Source organism: Lepidochelys olivacea (assembly GCF_965140295.1).
Source record: "Lepidochelys olivacea isolate rLepOli2 genome assembly, chromosome: 2".
Classification (NCBI taxonomy): Eukaryota; Metazoa; Chordata; order Testudines; family Cheloniidae; genus Lepidochelys; species Lepidochelys olivacea.
This window is the reverse complement of record NC_140412.1, coordinates 189,000,776-189,024,940: the sequence shown is the minus strand read 5'-3', so window position 1 is coordinate 189,024,940 and position 24,165 is coordinate 189,000,776. Positions and strand designations below refer to the sequence as shown.

The following is a 24,165-nucleotide window of genomic DNA, read 5'->3' as shown; positions in this document are numbered from 1 at the left end:
GATATTTGTCAAAACTTGCCTTAGTTCACAGTTTAGGTTTCAACAAATCAGTGTTTGGGGGGAAAAATGATTCATCAAAATTCCTGACCAACTAGAGAGGAGAAAGATGGGTGACACGCTAAAATTGCTGAGAGGCTGACTTTACTAGATTTGAGCAGAAGATCAGCCTGCATAGGGTGTCAAGGACCTTCGGTAATGAGATCTGGATTTTTTGGGCTACCCGTAACAAAAAATTCTTCCATTTTGAAGAATACGTTATCTAGTAGATGTCATTTTGTTTTGAAACAGGGTTTCCTGGACCTGTAGGGAGAAGCCATTATCTGTGTTACTGAGCCATCCAATAGCCACAACATGAGGTGCAGTGATGATGGTTCTGGGTGGAGTAACTAGCCATAGTTCGGTGAGACAAGTTCCAGGTGCTGTGGGAGTTGGATTGGAGGCTGGGCATCTGCAGTAGATCTGTCAGCCACATCAGTGTTGGCCAGTAAGGAGTCACCAGAATCAGGGGAAATTATGCAAAGGCATACCAACAAGCCTCTATTCCCCTGAAGGAGGAAGGCATCTGGTAATGAATCTGGACTCAGGTCTCTTCTAGAACAAAAGTTATGACATTTTGCATTACCATTGGGGCAGATAAATCTATTGTTGGGAATCTCCACTAATGGAATATCAGTTCTGTAATGCATCTGTCCAAGGGCCATTCATGGCTGGTCACAGACTGCTTGCTCAGGAAGCCTGCTAACTTGTTGCTGAATCCTGTTGTTGGCCTTTTCTGATGGCATCAATTTCAGAAGTTGATGACTTACAGGCAGAAGGGAAAAAGAGCAGGTGCCCTCTTGCTTGTTTATGTAGTGCATGGCTGTTGTGTTGTCTGTGAAAATCTACAAAGAAGGAATTATGGAAGACATGACGTGGCACACGGCACATGTGCAGCCTGAACAGACCCTGCTATTAAAAAAAACCCTCAATCTAGCACGCACAGAGCACATGTGTACCTAGAGTTGGATCCACACTGACATATACTCAAAGAACAATTATTCTGGATGAACATCAAGGTATAATAAAATTCCTTTTTTCACAGAAAATGAACTTATCATTATGTCTGCCTGTTCATTTGAAGAAAGCTTCAAACGAACTTTTAACTAATTTCATCTACCTTTCATCTAATTTCTTTACAGGGAGGGTTTTGTTTGTTTATCTGTGACAAACTAAAAACTGTCCATTTTGGGAAATCCATAATCTGTGCTGCTTTCTCACTCACTGAATTGAGCCAATTGGTATATATCAGTCTGTTCTGAATGGCTTTCCCAGGATATCATTATCCATCCTCATGTTATGTTTAATTGAAGAGGGACAGGAGACAAATCAAGTCCAGTGCCAAAATTCCTACTTTAAAGTCAACATAACTTGATCCTTGCCATCCATAATCTCTGCCACTAGGTGGTCAGGTGCAGAAGCTCTAGGTTTATCCTATCTGATGGGAGAGGGTGTGAAGAGCAAGTTACTCACCCTGTTCAGTAACTGTGGTTCTTCAAGATGTGTTCCCCCAATGGGTGCTCCACTCTAGGTATGCTTGCACCCCTGGCACCTCGGATCAGAGATTTTAGGTAGCAAAGTCCGTTCAGCCCACCCATGCGCTCGCTTCATCTTGTGCCCTGCATCAGGGCTATACAGTGCTGAATGGGTGAACAGCCCTCAGTTCCTTCTCTAACTCAGAGCTCACTGGAAAGAACTCCAAAGCAGAGGGGAGGAGGGCAGGTAGAGGAGAACCCATAACGACATACACCTCAAAGAACCACATTACTGCACTGGGTGAGTAACCTTCTCTTCAAGTAGTGTCCCTATGGGTGTTCCATTCTAGGTCTCTGCAGCACTACTCCTATGGGAGGTATGGGGCTTCAGTGTAGAGTCTAGAATTGTGGATAAGACATTGGAGCCAAATATGGCATCAGATGGTGAGTCATGAGTGACTGCATAATGTTCAGCAAATGTTTGAGCAGATGTCCAAGTCACGGCTCTGCATATTTCTACAACAGAAACATTTTTGACAAAGGCTATGGAAGTGGAGAGGGATCTCGTGGAGTGATTTTGTATTCTAGAAAGATGTTGAAGATTGTGAGAAGGATAGCAGTAGGTAATGCAGCTTGATATCCAGCTAGAGTCTCTTTGTTTGGAGACTGAGAATCCCTTAGATCTGTCCACAATGGAGAGAAATAGTCTGGGAGATTTCCTGAAGGGCGTAGTCCTATCTAAATAAAAGGCTAGTGCTTGCCTTACACTGAGTGTGTGCAATGTTGCATCTCTTTTTTCTTGGTGCGGTTTCAGAAAGAAAACTGGGAGGTGGATAAGTTGGTTTATGTGGAAGTATTTATGTCCACATATTTTCAGTAGGAACTTGGGATGCAGTCATAATGTGACTTTGCCTTTAAAAAAAGACTGTAAAGAGGGGGTATGCCATTAGAACCCCCACTCTCTCCTACTCTTCAGGCAGACATAATACTACTAGAAATTCAGTTTTCATAGAGAGGTGTTGAAGGGAGCAGTGGCCATGGGTTCAAAGGAAAATCTGGTTAGACACCTGAAGACAAAATTGAGGTCCCATGTCAGTGTGGGGCATCTGATTTGTGAAAAGAGATTACCCAGACCTTTGAGAAACCCTCTGGTTGTGGGATGAGTGAAAACAGAATAACCCTCTATCTGATGAGGGAAGGCTGTGACAGTGACAAAGTGCACATTGATGGAGCTTAGAGATAATCCTGACCTTTTTAGTTCTAGATGGAAATACATACAGGAGACCTCTGTCCCATTGTGAAGTATTGCATGGTTTATTACAAAAGTGCCGACCACCATGTGTCCCAGTAGCTGGAGGCGGTCTGACGGCTGACCTGGACTGTTAAGACTAAACTGATCAGAGTGTTGAATCTGTGCGAGGGGAGAAATGTTTTGGCTTCTACTGCATTGAAGAAGGCTCCTATGAACTCCAGATGTTGTACTGTAGTTAATGTGGACTTTTGGATATTTAATTGTAGTCCCAGTCAGAGAAATAGGGCCATGACTTTTTGTGTGACCATCAAACCCTCGCTGAAGAAGCGTGATATGAGTAGGTAATTGTCTAAGCATGGAAAGATCAGAATTCCTTGTTTGAGAAGATGTACTGTACCACAGAATGTACTGTACCACAGAAAGGACGTTTGAGAAAACCCTGGGTGCAGAAGATAGGTCAAATGGGAGCATATTGTATTAAAAGTGATCCTAACACAGAGTAAATCAGAGAAACCTTCTGTGGGATGGCTGGATCACAATATGGAAGTAAGCAACCTGCAGGTCGAGAGCTGAGAACCAGTCCCCTTGGTCCAAAAATGGAATTATTGCTGTGAGAATTACCATTTTGAACTGCTGAACCTTCACAAATCTGTTGAGTGATCTTAGATCTAGAATAGGTCTCCAACTGCCATTCTTTTTCAGTACCAGAAAGTACTTGGAGTAGATTTTTCTCCCTCTGTGTTGTTTGGGAACTGGTTCTATAGCATCCAGGTTCAAGAGTGAGTCGATTTTTGGTCGCAAAAGGTGCTCATGAGAAGGGTGCCTGAAAAGGGAAGGAGGTAAAATGGATAGAATATCCTGTAGAAATTATCTCCAACACCCACTTGTCCATAGCTATGTGCTCCCAGTTTTGACGAAAAAGAGCAAGGTGGTTGCCGAAGGGAGGGAGACGTGCAGATTGTTAGAACAGATAAGGATGGGTATGGTAATTCGGGCTCTTGACCAACCTACCAAAATTGATGTTTATATATAGAGGGTTATGAAGTGAATGCTTGTGTATTTTTCTGCAATCTCTTGTGCTGGGTTTCATAAGGCCCCGGGAGGGGGCGGGGCGGAGATATTGAGTAGGCAATGATCTCTGCGCCATCTGGGATTCACTGAATCTTCTTTTGTGTGCAGGAAGTAAATTCCCAACAAGCACAAGGTGGCTCTAGAATCTTTTGATATGTGGAGGGATTCATTAATTTTCTTGGTGAACAACTTAGATCCTTCAAACGGAAGGACCTCCACCTTATGCTGGATTTCCTTTGAAAAGCCAGATAGCTGAAGCCAGGAAGCCCTCTTCATGGCCACCACTGTGGAGATGGAATGAGTGGCTGTGTCAGCAGTGGCTAGAGAGGCCTGCAGAGATGTACTTGCAAGGAGTTGGCCGTCAGCAATGATCATCTGAAATTGCTCCCTCTGGTCTGTTGGAAGATGGTCAATAAAGGCATTGAGTTTGGAGTAATTAATATATTCTACTTTGCCATGACAGCTTGGTAATTGGCTACCCTAATCATAGAGTAGCTAATAAATATGTTTTTTGCCCAAATAAATCAAGACATTTAAAATCCTCATCATATGGCATCCATTTAGCATGGTGTTGTCTATCATGTATGTTTACAGCACTGACAACAAGGGAGTTCGGGGATGGGTGTGAAAATAAAAAGTCTGAGCCCTTGGAGGGAACGTAGTATTTTTCCCCCTGCTCTGACAGGTAAGAGGTGTTGTTTCTGAGGTATGCCATATTATTTTCACTGAATTTAGGAGGGCCTTGCTAATCGATAACGCAATATGGAGAGATGAGAAGGTGTGCAGGATGTCAAGTAGCATGTGTTGCAACTCCTTAACCTCTTCTGGCAGAATTTTGAAGGAATCCGCTAGCCTTTTGATAAAGTCTTGAAATTGTTTGCCGAAGTTGGTGGAGGCATAATGGCTTTATTAGGAGAGGATGAAGAGATGTTGGTCACAGATATAATCTCCTTGTGTAATCTTGCTTCCTATTCCTCAAAGGTCTCCTTTTGTAGATAAAAAGCTCTAGAGAGAATCTGGAGAGGAATGCCTTCTCTTCTCCTGGTGAGAAACACTAGGGGCCCTTGAGAATTGCTGGCAATAAGCCACCCAGGGGTCCCAGTAAGACCAGTCATTTATTTGGTGTATGCAATATGACTGGTTAAGCCAAGCCACAGCATTCTTAACCATGTTCAAGGCACAAAGATCTCCAGGAATTTGAGTCACTTTGCTTTCCTCAACCATGTGTCATGGTTTGTGGCTGCCCATATTGGACATAGTGGACTGTCTCTAAAATGCCAACAAAATCCTACTGCAGCACAAATTCCATGTCCAATATGAAACCGGTTGAGAAGGCTCCATTGCCTTCACGGTAAATCAAACCCAGGTTGATGCTGAGTCGGGTCCGAGACAAGATAATTATTTGTCACTTTCTCTGTGGACCATGAAGCTTGCCACATGTCCTCTCCTGTAAATCCCTCAGCTGGTAAACTTATCCACAAAGAGCACCGTGAGGCCAGACGACCATGTGGTGGATTAAACAAGCCTTTAATTAATGGTAGATGTGGCATATCACACAATTTCACCATGAGCTTTGTTACGCTTTCCTCTCTGTATACACTGGGTGGAACAATAGTGCAGAGAACCAATAACCAAGGTAGAGGAGTAGATTTAAATGTGCCTGAAATAATACGCATGGTGGAATTAAGTTGTACATCGCTCATTCTTGTGTGAGACAAGCAAGCCTATGCTGGAGTGCAGTACTCTGCAGCTGAATAACAGAGTGCCAAGGCTGAAGTGCGCAGCATTTGGATATTGGCACCCCCAAGTCGTTCCGGCCAGTTTTCCAAGCAAATTGTTGCGCGTTTCGACCTTAGTTGCTGCTTTTGTAAGATGGTCACAATGTGAGAGTTCTATTCAACATGATGCCCACATAGACCGGATATGAATCATGCTTTATTCGCTAAACATTGAGAACTATATTCAGCTCGCGGCCTGCTTGTGCATGATCTAAGTGGAAGACACCCAACACACTTGGTATCAGGCAACAACAACAATCGGTCACCATACATGCATTCAAAACACTCAAGTATGTCAAAGGAGTATAACTGAGTGCCGAGGCATATGTCATCTGCATAAAACTCACGAGATCTGGTATATGGTAGGTTATTCGAATAAAAGTTGAACAATGTCGGAGATAATACTGAGCCTTGTGGGAAGCTGTTCTTCTGGTGCTTCCAAGCACTTGTTCTTGTAAGGCCACCGATGTGGTGCAAAAGACATGGATATGGGCATCCAAGGGCATCCATACCAACTGGGTGAGCTGTATCTCTCAAGACAGTAAGCTGGTTCTGCAGGGGTGGAAAGCTCCCTGATAGTGGAAAGGAAAGCCTTAGACAGAAATGAGAGAAATTGATGAGAAATCATCATCCTCTTCATCACTTGGCAGAGGTGGAGCAGTTATGGAAGCTATGGTAGACTCTGTCAGTACTGTGTGTCTGTCCAGAGAGCGAGAGGTGGTCAGTACTGGGAACATGTTGATGCCGAGCAGGAGAGACTCAGGCATTTCTGAAACCACCAAGACCCTAGAAAAGCAAAATTCCTGTGGTACCGGGATGGTGGGCAGTACTGCTGAGGTAAGATGAGCAGAAGCAACTGATGTAGAAGGTGCTGATGGTACTGGAGGTCTCTTACACTCTGATGAATGACCAGTAGGTATTGGTCTGGCCTTCTACAGTGCTAAAGTACTAGGTACCGAGGCCCTAGGGGACTCTGTTGGTACCGATTTTAGAGCTGTTTTCTCTCCACCACTCCATTCACCCGGAAGTACCAAACTTCCGGATCCCAAACTCTTCGAGTCCTTAGGCTTTCTGGTGATGACAATACCTGAGGCACTTGCAGCTTCCTAGGTACCAAGCTGGAGATTGGTGGGTGCCAAGGTGTTCGACCTGGCCGGGGATCATCTCTTCGTGGTAGATTCTTTACCCAAGGAACATGAAGTCTGCTTTCTGGAGGCTTTTTGAGAGGAATCCAGGGATTTCCTCTTCAAAGCCATGGGGAAATGTCATGCCAAAGAAGTTGATGGAGTAGGCCTTCTCAAAGACCACTGTACAGGGAGGGTCCCGGGGCTGCGGTCAGAACTCTCCATCATAAACAGACACAGTTTTAGTTCATGGTTCTTTCTGGCCCTTTACTTTAATTTCAGGCAGAAATAACACTTTTGAGGGACATGTAACTCCCCGAGACAATGTATACAGGATGAATGTTCATCATGGACTGGGATACACTCTTGACAGGAAAGGCAATGTTTAAACCCAGGGGAGCCAGAAATACCCTTTTCACGTTCCACTTCCCTAGAGGGAACAACCAAGAAAAAAAATAATTGTGGATGCTATTCTAATAAAAAAAATTATAAACTCCTAAAGAAAAGGAAAAGGGAGTACTAGAACTAATGGAAACTATGAACTAATTATTTCAAACAAGAGGAAAAAAATACAAGTGAGGTAATTTCAATTTGGATGCTGCTGAGACAGTTGAGAAGGAACTGAGGGCAGTTTGCCCACACAGCGCTATATAACCGTGTTGCGGGGCATGAGATGGAAGAGTGCAAGCGTAGGCCAAACGGGCACTGATACCTAAACTGATCGTAGACGCCTGTGGCACAAGCACAACTAGGGTGGAGCACCCATAGGGACACTAATTGAAGAAGGTGGCAGCAGCTTCTTGAAACTTCACCTTCTTACTATTCCAACACACACAAAAGGGACAGAGATAATATGGTCCTAATGATTTCCTGAGAGAGTTCCATGAGGAATTATTTTGCCAAACATATGCAAATTCTTCCATGCATCATCACCAGATCCTCAACTAATATAAACAGAAGTTTAAGAACAAATTTTACAAAGAATTCTTTCATCAATCACTATAGAAATTGTATTTAAAGAAGCCAAAAGGGATGACCAATGCAAACCTTCATATATGGTTTCATCAGTTCACCATAAAGATAAAAAATTGACTAGAGAGAACCAGTTTGGGCTAACAAAGAATTTGATAAAAACTTTCATCCTTCTCACCACCTTTTCTTTGAGGATGTAGTTGTGAAGTGGAATCAAGGAGAATTGAGAGTGCCCAGCTTCTTGCCGGATTAGGTCTGCATTATTTATGGCATTTAAGATTATATGAGCCATAGCAGGGGATACAAATAATTCTGAATTCAAGATTTCATAGGTAAGTGAAGGATGATCTGATATTTTAAAATTTGGCTTTAACTATAACAACATATATTTTAAGTTTACATATAAATAAATTCTATTTGGTTAATTATTTGGGATCTGGAAGCATTACTTTAAACTTTGTAGCTCAGAGATTTATTGATGAAAAATAAGAGTCTTTCATGTTTAAGTTGCTGGTTCAAATCAAGCCCAGTTAGTAACTGTAAATTATTATCTGTCAGGAATTTGGTGACTATGTGAAATAATTTTTGAAGGGAAGATATTGGTTCTTTTCCAAAGACAACAAATGGCCACTTCGCAAAACAAAAACTACAGCTAAAACTAGCTGGCCAATTTATTAGCTGTATTCGGGAAGCCAAAGAGCTTGGAAAGTGAACTAAAATTGATATCTCTCTTACACACTTGAGGCAAGTTGGCAGGACAGTAGTGAGGAAACTTGCACTACAGTTGCATGAGCTGTAATTGATCTGTGGATAAAACAGAGGACTTTGATATCTACAAAGGTCAATCCAGCACCTTTCATAAAAATTAAATTCACTTACAAAAAGTTCAAGAGAAAAAAAAACAACTATGCAGCTTCACTTTTAAAATTTGGATTATTTTTTCTTAATTCTAATGCTCATCATTCTAAAAACAGTCTTTATGAACACTATCTTTTCAACCACAGACAGGTGCGGCTACATCAATCTCTAAGGAACAAGAAAAAATGAAACCGTAATCTAACCAGTCTACAGTGAGAGCTTTTGCAATCTACCATGGGAATAAATCACTAATTTAAACACTTTGTTGAAAATGTGTCCTTCAAAATATTTTGTTTGATCATGAAGTGCAACTTTTAAAATACGCTTTTCTCATTTGATAGTGGCTATCACTTTTATACTAGAAACTAAAAATACAATTCAGAAGTACTACTTCATTTTAACTACAGTGCTGTATGGCATATTTGAAATCCAGTACAGTTTTTATTGTTCATGTCAAAGCTAGACAGCAGATGCTGAACATGACAAATGTCTTAGCTCTCTAGTTTATGCTGCTCAGCATTTCATCAACTAAATATAGTGCAAATGTACTGGCAAGGAGAAAAAGATAACATAATTCATGTGGGTCATATCCTTAAACTAGAAAAAGCATGTGTCTTATTAAATATGACTGAACTGAAACAGGGTATTATAGTTTATCTTTCATAGCACTTAGCAAATTACGCATTTATCAGAAATTATACAGTATGCAGAGCAGTACACTCAGTTATATGAAGCTTCTAAATTATCTTTTTCGTTATTTGAATGACCTTCCTGACTTTTGATCTTAAATACGATTTCCATGGAGAAAGACATTGTATTAGGTTTTTGTCTTTTAAGCAAATATACTATTGGAAGACAATAAATTTTCTGCTAAGAACTCAAATTTAATATAGTCAAAATAAAAAAGTTACATCAAAAAAAGACAACCCCACTTTTATTTTAACTATCCTATATATTGTATAAGATTAATTCCCAGAAGTATACACATTCTTGATATACAAAATGTTAGTATAATTCAACTTGTTACTTACAAGCAAAGTTCCATAGTTAAAAAGAAACTCCTCGGTTACAATCTGGGGACGGAATACCTATTTGAGCAGAGTTTTGGCATAAGATTAAATAATTAAAAAACATGATAAATGTAGCATATTTTACAGTGTGTTTAAAAAAGCAGAACATTTATTTTGCTTTTATCATTAGAATTGTCTAAACATAACTTCACAAATAGGGATCTTCATTCTGTCACATAGTTGGAAATCCCACTGACTTCAGTTAAGCTGACTTCATGTAAAGACGACAGAATTTGGCCTAGTCCAATTACAATCAACATAAAGTGCATTTAAGGAGCATACGGTGGGTTATATTGTTTTCTAATTAAAAAAATAATTACCTGGGATGCCACAAGGTGAAGAACCACCGGCATCATGGGAAGGCACATCTTCAGCTGTTTGGCCTGAGTTGTTGATGGATGTTTACGTCCAGAGACATTAGCTAGAGCACCAAGAATATCACCTGTAACACACAGCAAATGTGCAAGATGCATCTCAGTCTACCTCAACATAATTAGTTTAATTAAACAAAGGGGCTATTGACATTTTTTCTCATGTAGTCTGTATGAGGTTTCCCAGGCTTAACCTGAAGAAAAACTAATTCTGATTGTTCTTACAAACTGAACTACTTAAAGAGGGTTTGATCCTGCAAAGTGCTCGGCACTCTAGACTCATCCAGAAAAAACACCTAAAAGTGCTTAACTTTAAGCACGTGAGCAGTCCAATTGATTTCAACTGATGCTTGCCAGTAAGTTGCTCTGATTCATGTGGATTTTCAAACAGAAGATATTCCTTTCTTCTCTAGACAGTAATTCAGAATGAGCGGCAAGGGGCATATCTGTTATCCTAAATGAAAATGTTAACCAGTTATTGCCAAAAATACTAACCTTTAGTTTCACAGTCTCCCACTACTGTGAGAAATTAATTTCTCCTTCATACCAAATGGGTGTAAGTGACAAACAAGAAAGCTGAGGCTGATTACTATGTTTGTCCTGTTTTATGCCAGTATAATTCCACTGATTTCAGTGGAATTATTTTTGCATAAAACTGGAGTAGTACGGTGGCATGCATGCTATTTTTCAAGGCAAGCAGCTGTCACTCAAACTTCTGTAACCACACTAACTCTGAACTCCACACTCCCCTAAAACCAAGAATAATTTCTGGTCCCTGGGAACATTTGTAAATCAAGACTCCATCCCCTTCTGAATCCCAAGGAGTCAAATACATATCAGAATGAACCATAGGAAACTTGTGCAGTCTAGCCAAGTTTAGCAATCAAAAGTTGGAGAAGCCTGTTTAGCAGCTTTCCGTAAGATATTAGAAAATAGTGTTCAGTGACCTCACTTTAAATCAGGGTTCCCAAACTTTTTGCCTGCATGACCCCATTTTGAGACAATGTTTGCTGTGACCCCAGACAGCAACAATGCAAGACAGCAAGCAAGGAATTCAAGGAATTTACACATTAAGTACATTATTTAATGCTCTAATGTGACACATAGACTTGCGTGTTGCAGCACAGCTTCTCCAAGTCCAGTGGCGTGATAGAAATTTCACATTTAATCTATGATGTAACATCAACAGAAGATCAATACTGAGACTTGATGGACACAAGTGAGCCGAATCCAGCTTCACAAAAATATGTGCTTGCGAATGGCACCATCAGTTTCAGAATATTCACACTTGGTAGGGAATCAGAACTCCAGGAGAGAAAGTTGGGGATAAGTTCCTCACAAGAATCCACTGCAGGAAATTTCAATGAGCTATTTGATTTCAGCTGCTGGCAAATCCATGGCATCAGGCTTGCAGTGAAAGTGGTTTTGTACCGAATCATACTTTGTCATGTCCAAGTTGGGGGAAAAAGGATGCAAACTTTCCTCCATCTGGCTGAGATGCTTAGTCATCATCACCTGTGTGGGAGGCTGAATAATTTCATTGTCAGCCAGGAACTTGCAGCAGACACACAATGAGTTACAATGATTCTTTATCGAGTGCCAATAGTGTACTCAGGGTGGCATAAAAAGAAAATATGGGCTCTGCCTTAAGGTACTTACAATCAACTGCAGATTCCCATCTCAGAAAAGGCTAGCACAGGCTCCTACCAGCTCAGGCAGAGAGGATGCTTTGTTGATAAAGCTGCTGCCTACTGAAAAGGATCTTTTCACAGCCAACATGTCCAGACCTGCTCCACAAATACTATGCCAGGAGGCAGCCATTTTACAAAAATGGTAGCCTCTGCACAACATGACCTCACATGCACTGTATCCACGAGGCCACGATGTGTGGAGGCTGCCATTTTGTACGTCAAAACATCAACCTCCTGCCATGGCATTTTTGGAGCAGGTCTGGAAACGTTTGGGGCAGACAGCACCCTCTCACACAACAAATCTGGTCTGTTGGACCACGACCCTGTCTGCTGATAACACAATGCCTATTGGGGTCACAACCCACTGTTTGGGAACTGCTGATTTAAATTAAGAAGGTTTTGGATACTGAAGTCTCATATTAACTCTAATCATGTGCAAGATACTGTGTACAATTTCATATACTTTAAACACATATATACACAATGCACACCTAAATTATTTTTGTAGGCTGATATTTAAAAAACCTGAACTCTTGAAATATAATGAATGATTTCCTAGCTCCACTCAACTGAATGGCAAAACTGCCAATGACTTCAGTGAGGCCAGGATTTCACCCAGGATTTCTGGATGATAAAAACCAACATTTTCAAGGAGCATATAATTTTTCTGGAATGTACTTTCATAAAAGAGAAGTGGATAACACAAAGTTATCCAAAGCAACAGGGATTCTTGTGAGGGACAAGTAAAAAATAAAATAAAAAGGATAGTTAGCATGAGTCAATGAGGGAGCACAGCTGAGTTACCGAAAATGTGTCTCAGGCACAACTAGAGAGAAGGATCAAAAATCTGATCATAAAGGGGAAGATTGTGGTTCAAGAACCAAGAAGTGTGTGAAAACCAGCGAACTCCACTCTGATTGATCTTGTTTTATATGAACTGTTGTCTCAGACAAACAAGAGGCCTTCAGCTTATACATAAAAATGGAAGCGGTGGGCAGGGGAAAGTCTCTGATTATATGCAAAGAAAGAAGAAAACTCTCAAAGCATTGAAAATATTCATTTAATAAATTCTTCCCTTGAATGTACATATATTTCCTGTTTTTCCAAGCCTATAATAGAGACACTTAACAATTAAAAACCAGATTCTGCCACCCTTATATGCAGTTTCAGAGATTTTAAGGCCAGAAGGGAACAGAGACTCAACAGACCTGTTCTTTTGTACATAACAGGCCACAGAATTAATTCATATTAATTAGCTGAGTAGTATTGGTAGTTTATTACTCGAATGCTCCCATTGACTTTAATACTCAATGTACGTAATGGAGACAGAACCTGGCCTTAAATTAAATTAAAAGGAGAGATGTGCAAACAATTCTATTCCAAATGCAATGCACTGTTCATAAAAATGAATGTATTTCCCATCATTTCTCCAGTAATGTGAGCCTCAATAAATAGTCCTAAATTTTAAATATGTACTTCTGGTTTTGAATAATTAAATTACAATAATATGACAAAGCCCTAGTTGTGGTGAATAAGAGATGCTGAATCTACCTAACTTGTTATTCTGACTTTCCATATTTTACAATGCATACAGGGTCATCCTGCTGCCAAATTTTGCATTAGATGAATAGGTACATATACCTTATTATTTCAGTATGACTGTATATTTATTATATAGGAAATACCTAAAATGCTACAAATACAGAAGTAAAGTTATTTAGTTAACAAAGGCAAATGGCAATTTAAGGCTGACCAGTCTACTATTGATTTAATCTAACTTTTTAAAATAAATATTTGAAATCAATTTCTATTTTTTAAAATCTATTTGGTTTATAGCTACATCTGCTGGAAGAGAATGGGATTAGAAGGGAGTTTAGATAAATATATATTAAAAACTAGCAAACATCAATTTCCAACTCAGAAATGTAACTGCCTTTAATTCATTTCACTTTGCAAAGTGTCTAACTTTTGACATTTTTCACATGAGGAAATAACTTTCACCCTGAATCAGAACATATTCTTTCATTATCCCAAACAGGTAAAGAGAAAATATTCTCTCATAAAACTAGAGATCTCAAAATTAACCTTAATAAAAGCCAACCACAAAGACAACCCTCCCTTCACCCAAAAACAATACAACCCCCTCTCCCCAACATTAACTGGAGAAAGAAAACAAAGGGGAGAACTTACGTTTGATGTAAACGTTGTCCAAAATATATTATCATTATTTGCATTACAGTAGTACCCAGAGACCCCAACTGAGATCAGAGTCCCACTGTGTTAGGCAGTGTACACACATTCAGAGGGAGGGGGGGCCTCCTCAAAGCATATACAGTCTAAGGCCCCGATCCTGCAATTGACCATACATAGTCATCTGATATTTAGTTACTTAGGAAAACAAAGAACAGATGTGGTTTGAGGGAGAATCAAAATATTACATGGTCTTTGTAAATAGATGACTTTTAAGCCTACCAAACTTTGCAAGTGCTACCCCTTTTTTTTCCCATTACTGAAAACAATAATTAACCTATAGTGAGAAATAAAGAAAGAGTCATTTCTTGGACAACGTAGCCGACGAGTTTTATTCCTCTCCTCTGCCTGGTGGCTTTCAGAGGCTCTGGCCTTTGCCTCCTCTCTCTTCTCCCTTTACATCCATACATTTGGGGGATCTAATCTGCTAACAGAATTTTTAACTGCCATCTTTACACTATGACTCACAGATTGACCTCTCCACTCCTAAAGTATCTTTCTCCATCCAATCCCATATGTTAGCCTCGCTTTGACATCTCCTCTTTCTGGAAGTCTTGCAGTCAAACTTGTACTTAACATCTTTCCTCACAAACACTCTCCACTACCCACATTCTCTGTCAGGCTTGATAACCCCACCATTCTCAGTCCTCTAACCTGGGGATCATTTTTGTTGACTCCTCTTTTGCCTTGCATATCCAGGCTGTGCCCAAATTTTGCCATATCATCCTCCAAGACTTGTCTAAGATCTATACATCTTTTCTGCTCAAACAGCCAAAACTCACCCAGCCCCTCATCACATTTTATCTTTTTTGTATCAGCTTCTTTTCTCTGGGCTCCCTATCACCCACATCTCCCTATCCAGCCCACACAAATTGCTGGTCAAATGACCCCTGTTTGAATCCCTAAGTTGACTGCATCACCATGTCAAATTCAAACTTCTTTTGTTCTCACCTGCAATTCCCTTCACAGCTCTCTGCTCATCTTCATTTCTTCTCTTCTCTTTTATTGCATTCCCCCCACCCTGCCTTGTCTGCTTCTCACAAAATCCTACCTCAGTATCTCCTTCCAAACTGTGCTTTGTGCCTGGAACTATGTCCCAGAGAACTTTGGCTGTTTGAATAGAAAAGTCATTAGCATCTTATCCTTCAAAACTCTCCTCAAGACCTATAAACGTATTAGAAAATTAATGATCGCTTCAGGAGAAGATTGGGATATTTGGCACTTCTTATATAAAGTATGTTAGAATAACTTTATTGAAAGAGCATTCAAAGGTTAGGAAATATCAGAATTAAGATTGTGCAAACTTAATTCAACTCCCTTGTGCATTATTATACAGTCTAACTATATGATCACACATGAGGTATGTGTGGTGAAAGTTGCTCTCTGTAGGACCCGAGCTTGTTTGTGCTAAAAATGTGATAATGCATTTAAAGTCGTACCATTATGCACCTGCACACACTGTCCAAATAATGCAAAGGCAAACTTAATTCTGGCTTTTTCTAACTTGCGTGCTTGGCTTTGCAACCTCAACAAAAAAGGTAGCTTTTTGTAATTTTCTACGTTTTTAAAAAAGCAAACTGAAAAAACAAATACTATCATGTGGCATCTACCAACACTCACATAGGTCCTCAGAAGGATTGGCAACTTTAGATCCACCACACAGACTTCTGTCACTTGAGCTAACAGAATAACTGATAGCAGTAGTAGGTGGCCATCCTATATGTGGATTGGCAAGAGGGAATGAGGCGCCTTGCCAGGGGTTTCACAGATATTTTGTGACAGAAAAGAAATGGTGACACTCAGGAAGCTTGGGTTCCATTCCAGGCTCTGGGGGGAAGTGTGTCTAGTGGGCACAGACTCTTCTGACTGTTTCCCCCATGCTTGACCTCTTCTGTCCCATCCTCTCCAACCTGTCCCAATCCTGTCTCTTCCCCTCCCCGGCTCTTCATCCCAGTCCCATTTTCCTTGCTTAGTCAGTCCCAGTCTCAACTCTTATGTCTTCTTACTCCAATCTCCACCCCACTTCAAGTCTCTCCCACTTCCCCCCACCCACCCATTCCCAGTCTTCTTACCCAGCCAGTCCCAGTTTCCGCATTCCAGCTCCTCATCCGATCTGTCTCTCCCCTCCATCCCACTGGTTCCTAGTCCTAGTCTCCATCCCCAAACTTCTCATCCAGTCTCAGTGCACGCACCACCCTCTCTCCAGCTCCTTTCCCCACCCAGTCTCCTCCCTCCCTTGATTCTTGGTCCCAGTCCCTTAGTTCAGCCATCTCAGTTCTCCTCCCACACCCCAGCTACTTGCCAATCTGGCTCCTCAACACTACCCTACCCCACACCTGCTCCTTGTCGCAGTTTCCCGGTACTCATCTGATGTCAAATGTTCCTTCCCCCAGCCAAATGTCTCCCAGTCACCACCCTTTCCCCTCACTAGCTCCCAGCACCAGTCTCGCTGCCAACTCAATCACAGTTTCCCTCCCTTCCAACCCCTCTAGTCCCAGTTTCACCAGACTCCTTGTCCCAATCCCTGGTCCATGTTTTGTGCCCCCAGTATTCAAGACAGACAGCATCCTCCTCCACAATAACTTGGTGCCAGGAGAGGGGTCACTGAAAGCACAGAAGAGACAGGCTTCCTGCTTTCAGTTCCAGGGACAGCCCCAATCCCTTTGCAGGGAAAGTCCGGCTTCACCTCTGTAGACCTGGCATGGAGTATGCTTGGTTGCTGTATGGGGATGGTACACATGCAGTCTGGTCAGCACCAGGACCTGAGAGAGGCACATGTTCAATGAGGTTGGACTGTTCAGAAATTAGCTGCTACAATCAAAAAAAGTCTCTACTAAGGACATGTGAACTGTGATTCTCCAATGGCTTATAATTTGGCCAAATTTGGGTGGATTTTCATGGGGCTATCACAAAGCACACCCTGACTCAAAGACCACTCCCAGTCAAATTTGAAGTCCCTGCTCCAAAGCATGGGGGCATTAGAACTATTCAAAGAAGAAATGGTGAGAATTTAACATGGACAAAACAATTATTTTTCCCTGTCCTCCTTATTAGAGGCACCTGAACTGTATTGGCTGTAGTTTTCTAGAAAAATTCATCCTGAAGCAAAAATCCAGCATGTAAAATTTCACCCCAAAAGTTTTAAAAATTATAAGCAACTGAAATCAGGGTTTTACAATGGACAACCTTAATAGGTGGTGCTACCTGCCCCAACTATAACTATATACATTCTCACATAAATGTATATATACTTATATATGCAGGGGTTCTCAAACTGGGGGTTGGAACCCATCAGGGTTTCACGAGGTTATTATATGGGGAGTCGCCAGCTGTCAACTCCACCCCAAACCCCACTTTGCTTCCAGCATTTATAATGGTGTTAAATATATAAACAAGTGTTTTTAATTTTGGGGGGGGGGTCGCACTCAGAGGCTTGCTATGTGAAAGGGGTCACCAGTACAATAGTTTGAGAACCATTGACTTACACATATATGTTTATATAATATATACAATTGCATCTCTCTTCTTCCATGTTTTGTAGGTCACAGTTATACCGTAAGTTTTGGGGGGCATGGACTGTGTCTTTAAAAATGTTTATACAACACTTAGCGTAATGGAGCCTCAGTCCTGATTGGGACCTTGTGTGCCACCATGACTGAAATATTAAATAAAAGAAAACATTTTTTCAAGATTCAAATGCAAAGTATTATGTGGTCACAATATAACTGAGAAATTTGATGAAGCTAACGCCATAAACAGTAAATGAGGGAGAAAATATCTTTCTACTTACCATTGTCTTTACTCTTTAAAGAGATACTTAAATGTTCCACAAGGGAGTGAGGAAAAAAGACAGACAAAAAAATTATTTTCATAGTCAGCCAGCTGAATTTACCTAGAATTCCTGGCAGCTCCCGCACAATGTGATAGATGAGAAGGTCCAGGCATTTTGACAGGTATTCATTGCCGCTTTGCTGCTCTTTTCCAGGTGTAGTCTTTCTGCTGTCTCTTTCAATGTACATCACCAATCTACAAATAAGCAAGTGCAAAAGATTACCTCTTGTGACAAAAAACTGATACTGTATCTCAAAATGCCACTGAGGCAAGCACTTCCAGATTTTTGTCTTTAAAACAAAGTTTATTTTAAAAACAACAACAAATGTTTCTATGGGGAACTACAGATAAACCAAATACAATTAGCCAAATTAAACTCTGGTGTAAGCAAGTACAACACTATTAGTGTAAATGGGGATATAGTGCTTACATGAGGAATGAATTGGCCCTTAAAAACTGAATAGGAGATTCTAACTTTAAACAGTCTATATTGAATTGTAATGCAAAAAAAATTGCTTAACCAAGGCAGCAAATTTTCAATCTGTGTATCTAAATATAAATTTGAAAACCTACTTTTTAAGTACTTAAAAGAAGTGGTGTGATTTTCAGTGAAGCCACAAATCTCCCAAAGTTAATGACGTATACAAGTACGCAGTACCACTGAAAATCAGGCCACATATGTGCACCATTGGACAAACAAAAGTTTAAAAAACCAAGAGTCAGATTATGTCTGGCCACTGTATAGGTGTGCAACCTGTGAGGGAGAGCACAAGACACTTCTGCCTCCTTGCATCCCAGCATTAGTGGCCAGGAACAACTGCAACCTCTGTTTGCTCCCTCCTAGTACCCCGGTAGTGAAAGCCACCAGAAAGGCCACAGCACTGATTTTCTTCCACAGCACTTGTTTATGGAGTTGGCTGCAGACACAGAGATGTGCACACCCTGTGCCATTCTAGGGAATGGTGCAGCAGGCATACATCCCTTGTGTCCCTGTGGGCTCCTTTTTCAGGCATGATCCCTCCCAGAGCTCATCCCCAACGTGGGCCAGGATCAGGATAGTCTCTTCCAGCATGCTCCAGTATAGGAGTATATTTAGCTGTAATAAATAATAATACGCATACTCAAGAAGCCAGAGTTAATGACATATATTTAAGACCAAATTTCTCTGTGGAGAGGAAAATGGACTGGATTAATTTACACATTTGTTACATATTAAATGTTTCAAATTCTTAATTTGTTCAGTCTAGAAATTATGACAGCGAGCTTTGAGTAAGAAATAGGATTGCCAATTTTGGTTGGATGTATTCCTGGAGATTTCATCACGACAAAAGATTAGTCTTTAATTCCTAGAGACTCCAGGCCAATCCTGGAGGGTTGGCAACCCTAGTAAGAAATTATTTTAAACTATAGTTTAGCAGTAGGTTTTTGGCATACTGGCAGGGAAACATTAATTGCCAATGGATTGAATCTGTTCTCAGGATTTTTAAAAAGGACCGTTTTCAGCTCTCTTAATCCATCCCCTTTCTTAGCCACTATTTTAAAAAAATAAATAAATAGATGTGACAGAGAGGCCCCGTGGTGGTTCACTATTCTGTGCAGTCAGTATCAGCAATTCTTCTCAAGCCTGACAGACTCACTCTATGCCTTTCATGCTACTGTCATAATCTGTATCTAAAAGATGTTATACATCATTTGAAAACTAATGACACACTGGTGATGAATATCATTGTAAAATGTATGTATTAACATTGTATGAGGAATTATGGATACTCACTGATATTATGCTTTTTTGAAGTCTGTGACCACACTAAGGGAGAAAGAGGTTCTTCCCCAGACAGGAGGGAAGGTAGCTACCTACCTGTCTCCAGTGTAAATTTAGCAAAAGATGTGACCAAAGTCAAAGAAAAGCATTTTCACAAGCAAGGTAAACCAAGCCATCAGGAAAGGAGTACTTGTGGCACCTTAGAGACTAACCAATTTATTTGAGCATAAGCTTTCCTGAGCTACAGCTCACTTCATCGGATGCATACTGTGGAAAATACAGAAGATGTTTTTATACACACAGACCATGAAAAAATGGGTGTTTATCACTACAAAAGGTTTTCTCTCCCCCCACCCCACTCTCCCGCTGGTAATAGCTTATCTAAAGTGATCACTCTCCTTACAATGTGTATAATAATCAAGGTGAACACTACAGTGCTAATAAACAATGGTCACATAACCACCACCCTATACCGGAAACCTACTGATTGCTATTCCTACCTACATGCCTCCAGCTTTCACCCTGACCACACCACACGATACATTGTCTACAGCCAAGCTCTGCGATACAACCGCATTTGCTCCAACCCCTCAGACAGAGACAAACACCTACAAGATCTCTATCAAGCATTCTTACAACTACAATACCCACCTGCGGAAGTGAAGAAACAGATTGATAGAGCCAGAAGAGTTCCCAGAAGTCACCTACTACAGGATAGGCCTAACAAAAAAAATAACAGAACGCCACTAGCCGTCACCTTCAGCCCCCAACTAAAACCCCTCCAACGCATTATCAAGGATCTACAACCTATCTTGAAGGACGACCCAACACTCTCACAAATCTTGGGAGACAGGCCAGTCCTTGCCTACAGACAGCCCCCCAACCTGAAGCAAATACTCACCAGCAACCACATACCACACAACAGAACCACTAACCCAGGAACCTATCCTTGCAACAAAGCCCGTTGCCAACTGTGCCCACATAGCTATTCAGGGGACACCATCACAGGGCCTAATAACATCAGCCACACTATCAGAGGCTCGTTCACCTGCACATCTACCAATGTGATATATGCCATCATGTGCCAGCAAAGCCCCTCTGCCGTGTACAAGGCAAACTGGACAGTCTCTACGTAAAAGAATAAATGGACACAAATCAGATGCCAAGAATTATAACATTCATAAACCAGACGGAGAACACTTGAATCTCTCTGGTCACTCAATTTCTGATCTCAAAGTGACTATCCTTCAACAAAAAAACTTCGAAAATAGACTCCAACGAGAGACTGCTGAATTGGAATTAATTTGCAAATTGGATACAATTAACTTAAGCTTGAATAGAGACTGGGAATGGTTGATTCATTATAAAAAGTAACCTATTTCCCCTTGTTTATTCCTCCTCTTGCCCCTCCCCCCCGTTCCTCAGACGTTCTTGTTAAACCCTGGATTTGTGCTGGAAATGGCCCACCTTGATCATCATACACATTGTAAGGAGAGTGATCACTTTACATAAGCTATTACCAGCAGGAGAGTGGGGTGGGGGGAGAGAAAACCTTTTGTAGTGATAAACACCCATTTTTTCATGGTCTGTGTGTATAAAAACATCATCGGATGCATACTGTGGAAAATACAGAAGAAGTGAGCTGTAGCTCAGGAAAGCTTATGCTCAAATAAATTGGTTAGTCTCTAAGGTGCCACAAGTACTCCTTTTCTTTTTGCGAATACAGACTAACACGGCTGTTACTCTGAAAGCCATCAGGAGAGCATGTGAGGAAATCTCATTGGGGGATGGAGACTGTGCCCTCAAGAAACCTTTCTGCTTCCTGAAGCAAGGTCAATGAACTTTGGGAAGATTAGAGATAGATATATAGCTATATAGATATATAGAGACGGGAGGGAGGCGGGGGGAGAAGCCATTTTCGCATCCTTCACCTGAAGGGACAAAGGAACTGAGCACTTTGAGGGGTACTGGCCAAAGAGTATGGTCAGCTATGATGGAAGAGACTTGGTTAGAAACACTTCTTTGAAAAAGAGGGACTCAGGTGTTAGTCTTAGAATCATATTTTTACTTTTGTTCACTTGTAATCTTTTCTATCTTTAGTCCTTATACTTGGTATCACTTAAACCTATGTCTTTTTGTTTAATGAACTTGTTTTATTTTTAGTATAAACTAAGCCAGTGCTTTGATTAAACAGAGTGTTTGCTAACCCCAGTTAAGCTAATAAACTGCTGGTTACACTTTCTAAGGGATCAGTGAACTTAACTTTTGTAAGTGTTTAGTGAGCACTACAAAGCAGATGGTTTAAATGGAAATTTGGGACTGCGAGGGTGTTGGGGTCACCCTGCAAGGAGTAACCAAGGCTGGTGGAAGCCAGAGTGAAGCTACTGTGCTTTGAGCCTGCTGCTGGTGACAGGGCGCTGAATCAAGGCTGCACAGGATTACAGGGCAGACAGTGACTCAATCTCTTACTGGTCTGGGTTGGACCCAAAGTGCCACATTAATACAGAAATCAAAAGGTGTCCTTGTCTAGGATGATGAAAATAACTGGATTTAAACAACTTCTTGTGTAAGCATGTGGTATGTTAGGGCCCAGTCCTGCAAACCTCTATTCAGGCAGGAGAACAGTCCCATTATAAAATGGGATTATTCACTGGAATAAGAACTACTCACCTGAAAAAAGAGTTTGCATGACTGGGCCCCTAAGCAATGATGAAACTGCATATTTTGAAATACAACAAAAACCTTTATTTTATGGTGTCTTATATGGGGGGAGTAGGAAGGAGAGAGAGAAATAAGTGATCCATTCAGTAACCATTTACTTTTTCTCACCACAGGAGCCCAAAGGCAGCAGATCCAGCTATACTTGCCAAAGGTTCTAGCTATTTTCCTTAGACTTTAGGTATGATTTATTCAATTATGGTCAATTTTGATGAAATAAAATACATGTTAACTATTCAAAAGCCCATCTCATCAGTCAACTCCAACTTTCATTATATATATGATATGTAGTTTTATTAGACATTTTCAGTTGCCTTGAATAATTAAAACAAAATAAATTAAAGTTGTTTAAATATGTTCTTTCATTGAGAGAGAATATGTTTAACCAAATATTAAGTATGAGAAACATGAGTATCATATTTTTCTTTAAATATTCTTGTAAATTTAGTTTGAGTGAGATAGTAAGTTTAGAATTGTCTACACATTATCTAAACAAGCTGTTGAGTGAAGGCTAGCACAATAAGTTTGATATATATTTATATTTTAAGAAAGGAATTCTCTCTTGCAAAATCCAACATAAAGAGTGTTTGAGAAGCATCAGATGTGTGTTTACTTATTTTGGGGAAAGTGAAAAGTAAAAATACATGTAAAGCTCCTGAGTATGGCCAGCTCTCTCTCTTCATGTGCAAAACCCTCCCCTTTTCAAAGTTATGTTCTTCTCTCCCACAAAAAAGCCAAAATTGACAATTGCTTCCAAAAAAGACCACCAATATTTCTTTAAATTATTTGATAGCACTGATAGCAACTCAACAAAATCCTGCCAATTCCCACATTAGTACAGTCAGCTTTAGGGAAGTTTACTGTTCTAAAGCCCTAGGCAAACATTCTCCCTTCCTCACAGTCATCCACAGAATAGGGTTGTCAACTTTCTAATTGCAGAAAATTGAATACCCCTTGCCTGCCCTGTGCCCAGGCCCCACCCCTGCTCTGGGTGCAAGGGGGGGTGGGTTGGGGGTGCAAGAGGGGGCTCCAGGCTGGGGTGGGAGGGGGTATGGGCTCCAGAGTGGGTCCAGAAATGAGGGGTTCAGGGTGTGGGAGGGGATGAGGGCTCTGGGCTGAAAAGAGGTTCGGAATGCAGGGGGCGCTGCAGGCTAGAGCCGAGGGGTTGGGAGTGTGGCAGGGGCTCAGAGCTGGGGCACGGGAGGGGGTGCGGGCTTCAGGCAGCCCCGGCATTTCCTGGATATGGAGGAAGTCCACGCAGCTCACAGAAAGCTATGGCATGTCCCTCTGGCTCTGAAGCGGAGGAGCAGCCAGGGGACTCAGTACACTGCTCCCGCCTGCAGGTGCTGCTCCTGCAGTTCCCATTGGCCAGGAACCCTGGCTAATGGGGGCTGTGGAGCTGGTGGTCAGGGTGGTGCCTGCAGGCGGGGGCAGAGGGACATGCCATCCGCTTCCTGGGAGCCATGCGGAGCCAGGTACGGAGCCTGCCTGCCATGCTGCAGCCAGCCGGACTTTTAACACAGCCGAGAACGGAGCTGCCATGGTCCCTTTTTGACTGGGCATTCCAGTAGAAAACTGGACGCCTGGCAACCCTACCATAGAATGATTTACCAGAATGTTTTACTGTCCCAAATAAACACCTGTTCTGTTTGTATGGCAAAGTTGGGCCTACAAAAGTATCAAACTTATTCCATGCATAACAAGTATATGTCTGCCATGCAGTCAAAGGGACACAAAGTGAACAAAGAAATGCCAGAATTAATAAAATAGACATGGCATTAACAGTTAGGATGAATTAATCATTCTCTGAGAAGTTGGGCATGCAAATCAATTCAGCTTCCTGGCTATATTTATGGTACGTTGTGTCCTATCACTCCCCTGTACGGCAACCTAAGGATTATACAGA

The 24,165-nt window shown here is 41.2% G+C and overlaps 1 protein-coding gene across 2 annotated transcripts in view; it reads right to left on the bottom strand.

Annotated features, from left to right (window-relative positions):
• Window positions 1-24,165, bottom strand: part of ULK4 (unc-51 like kinase 4) — a 381,762-nt gene that overhangs the window by 233,806 nt on the left and 123,791 nt on the right. For both annotated transcript variants that reach the window (XM_084619803.1, XM_084619802.1), the window contains exons 23-25: window positions 17,841-17,974; window positions 9,957-10,078; window positions 9,598-9,654 (exon numbers count right to left, since the gene is read on the bottom strand). In XM_084619803.1, coding sequence (XP_084475929.1) covers window positions 9,598-9,654; window positions 9,957-10,078; window positions 17,841-17,974 — 313 coding nt within the window. The remainder of the gene's footprint in view (window positions 1-9,597; window positions 9,655-9,956; window positions 10,079-17,840; window positions 17,975-24,165) is intronic.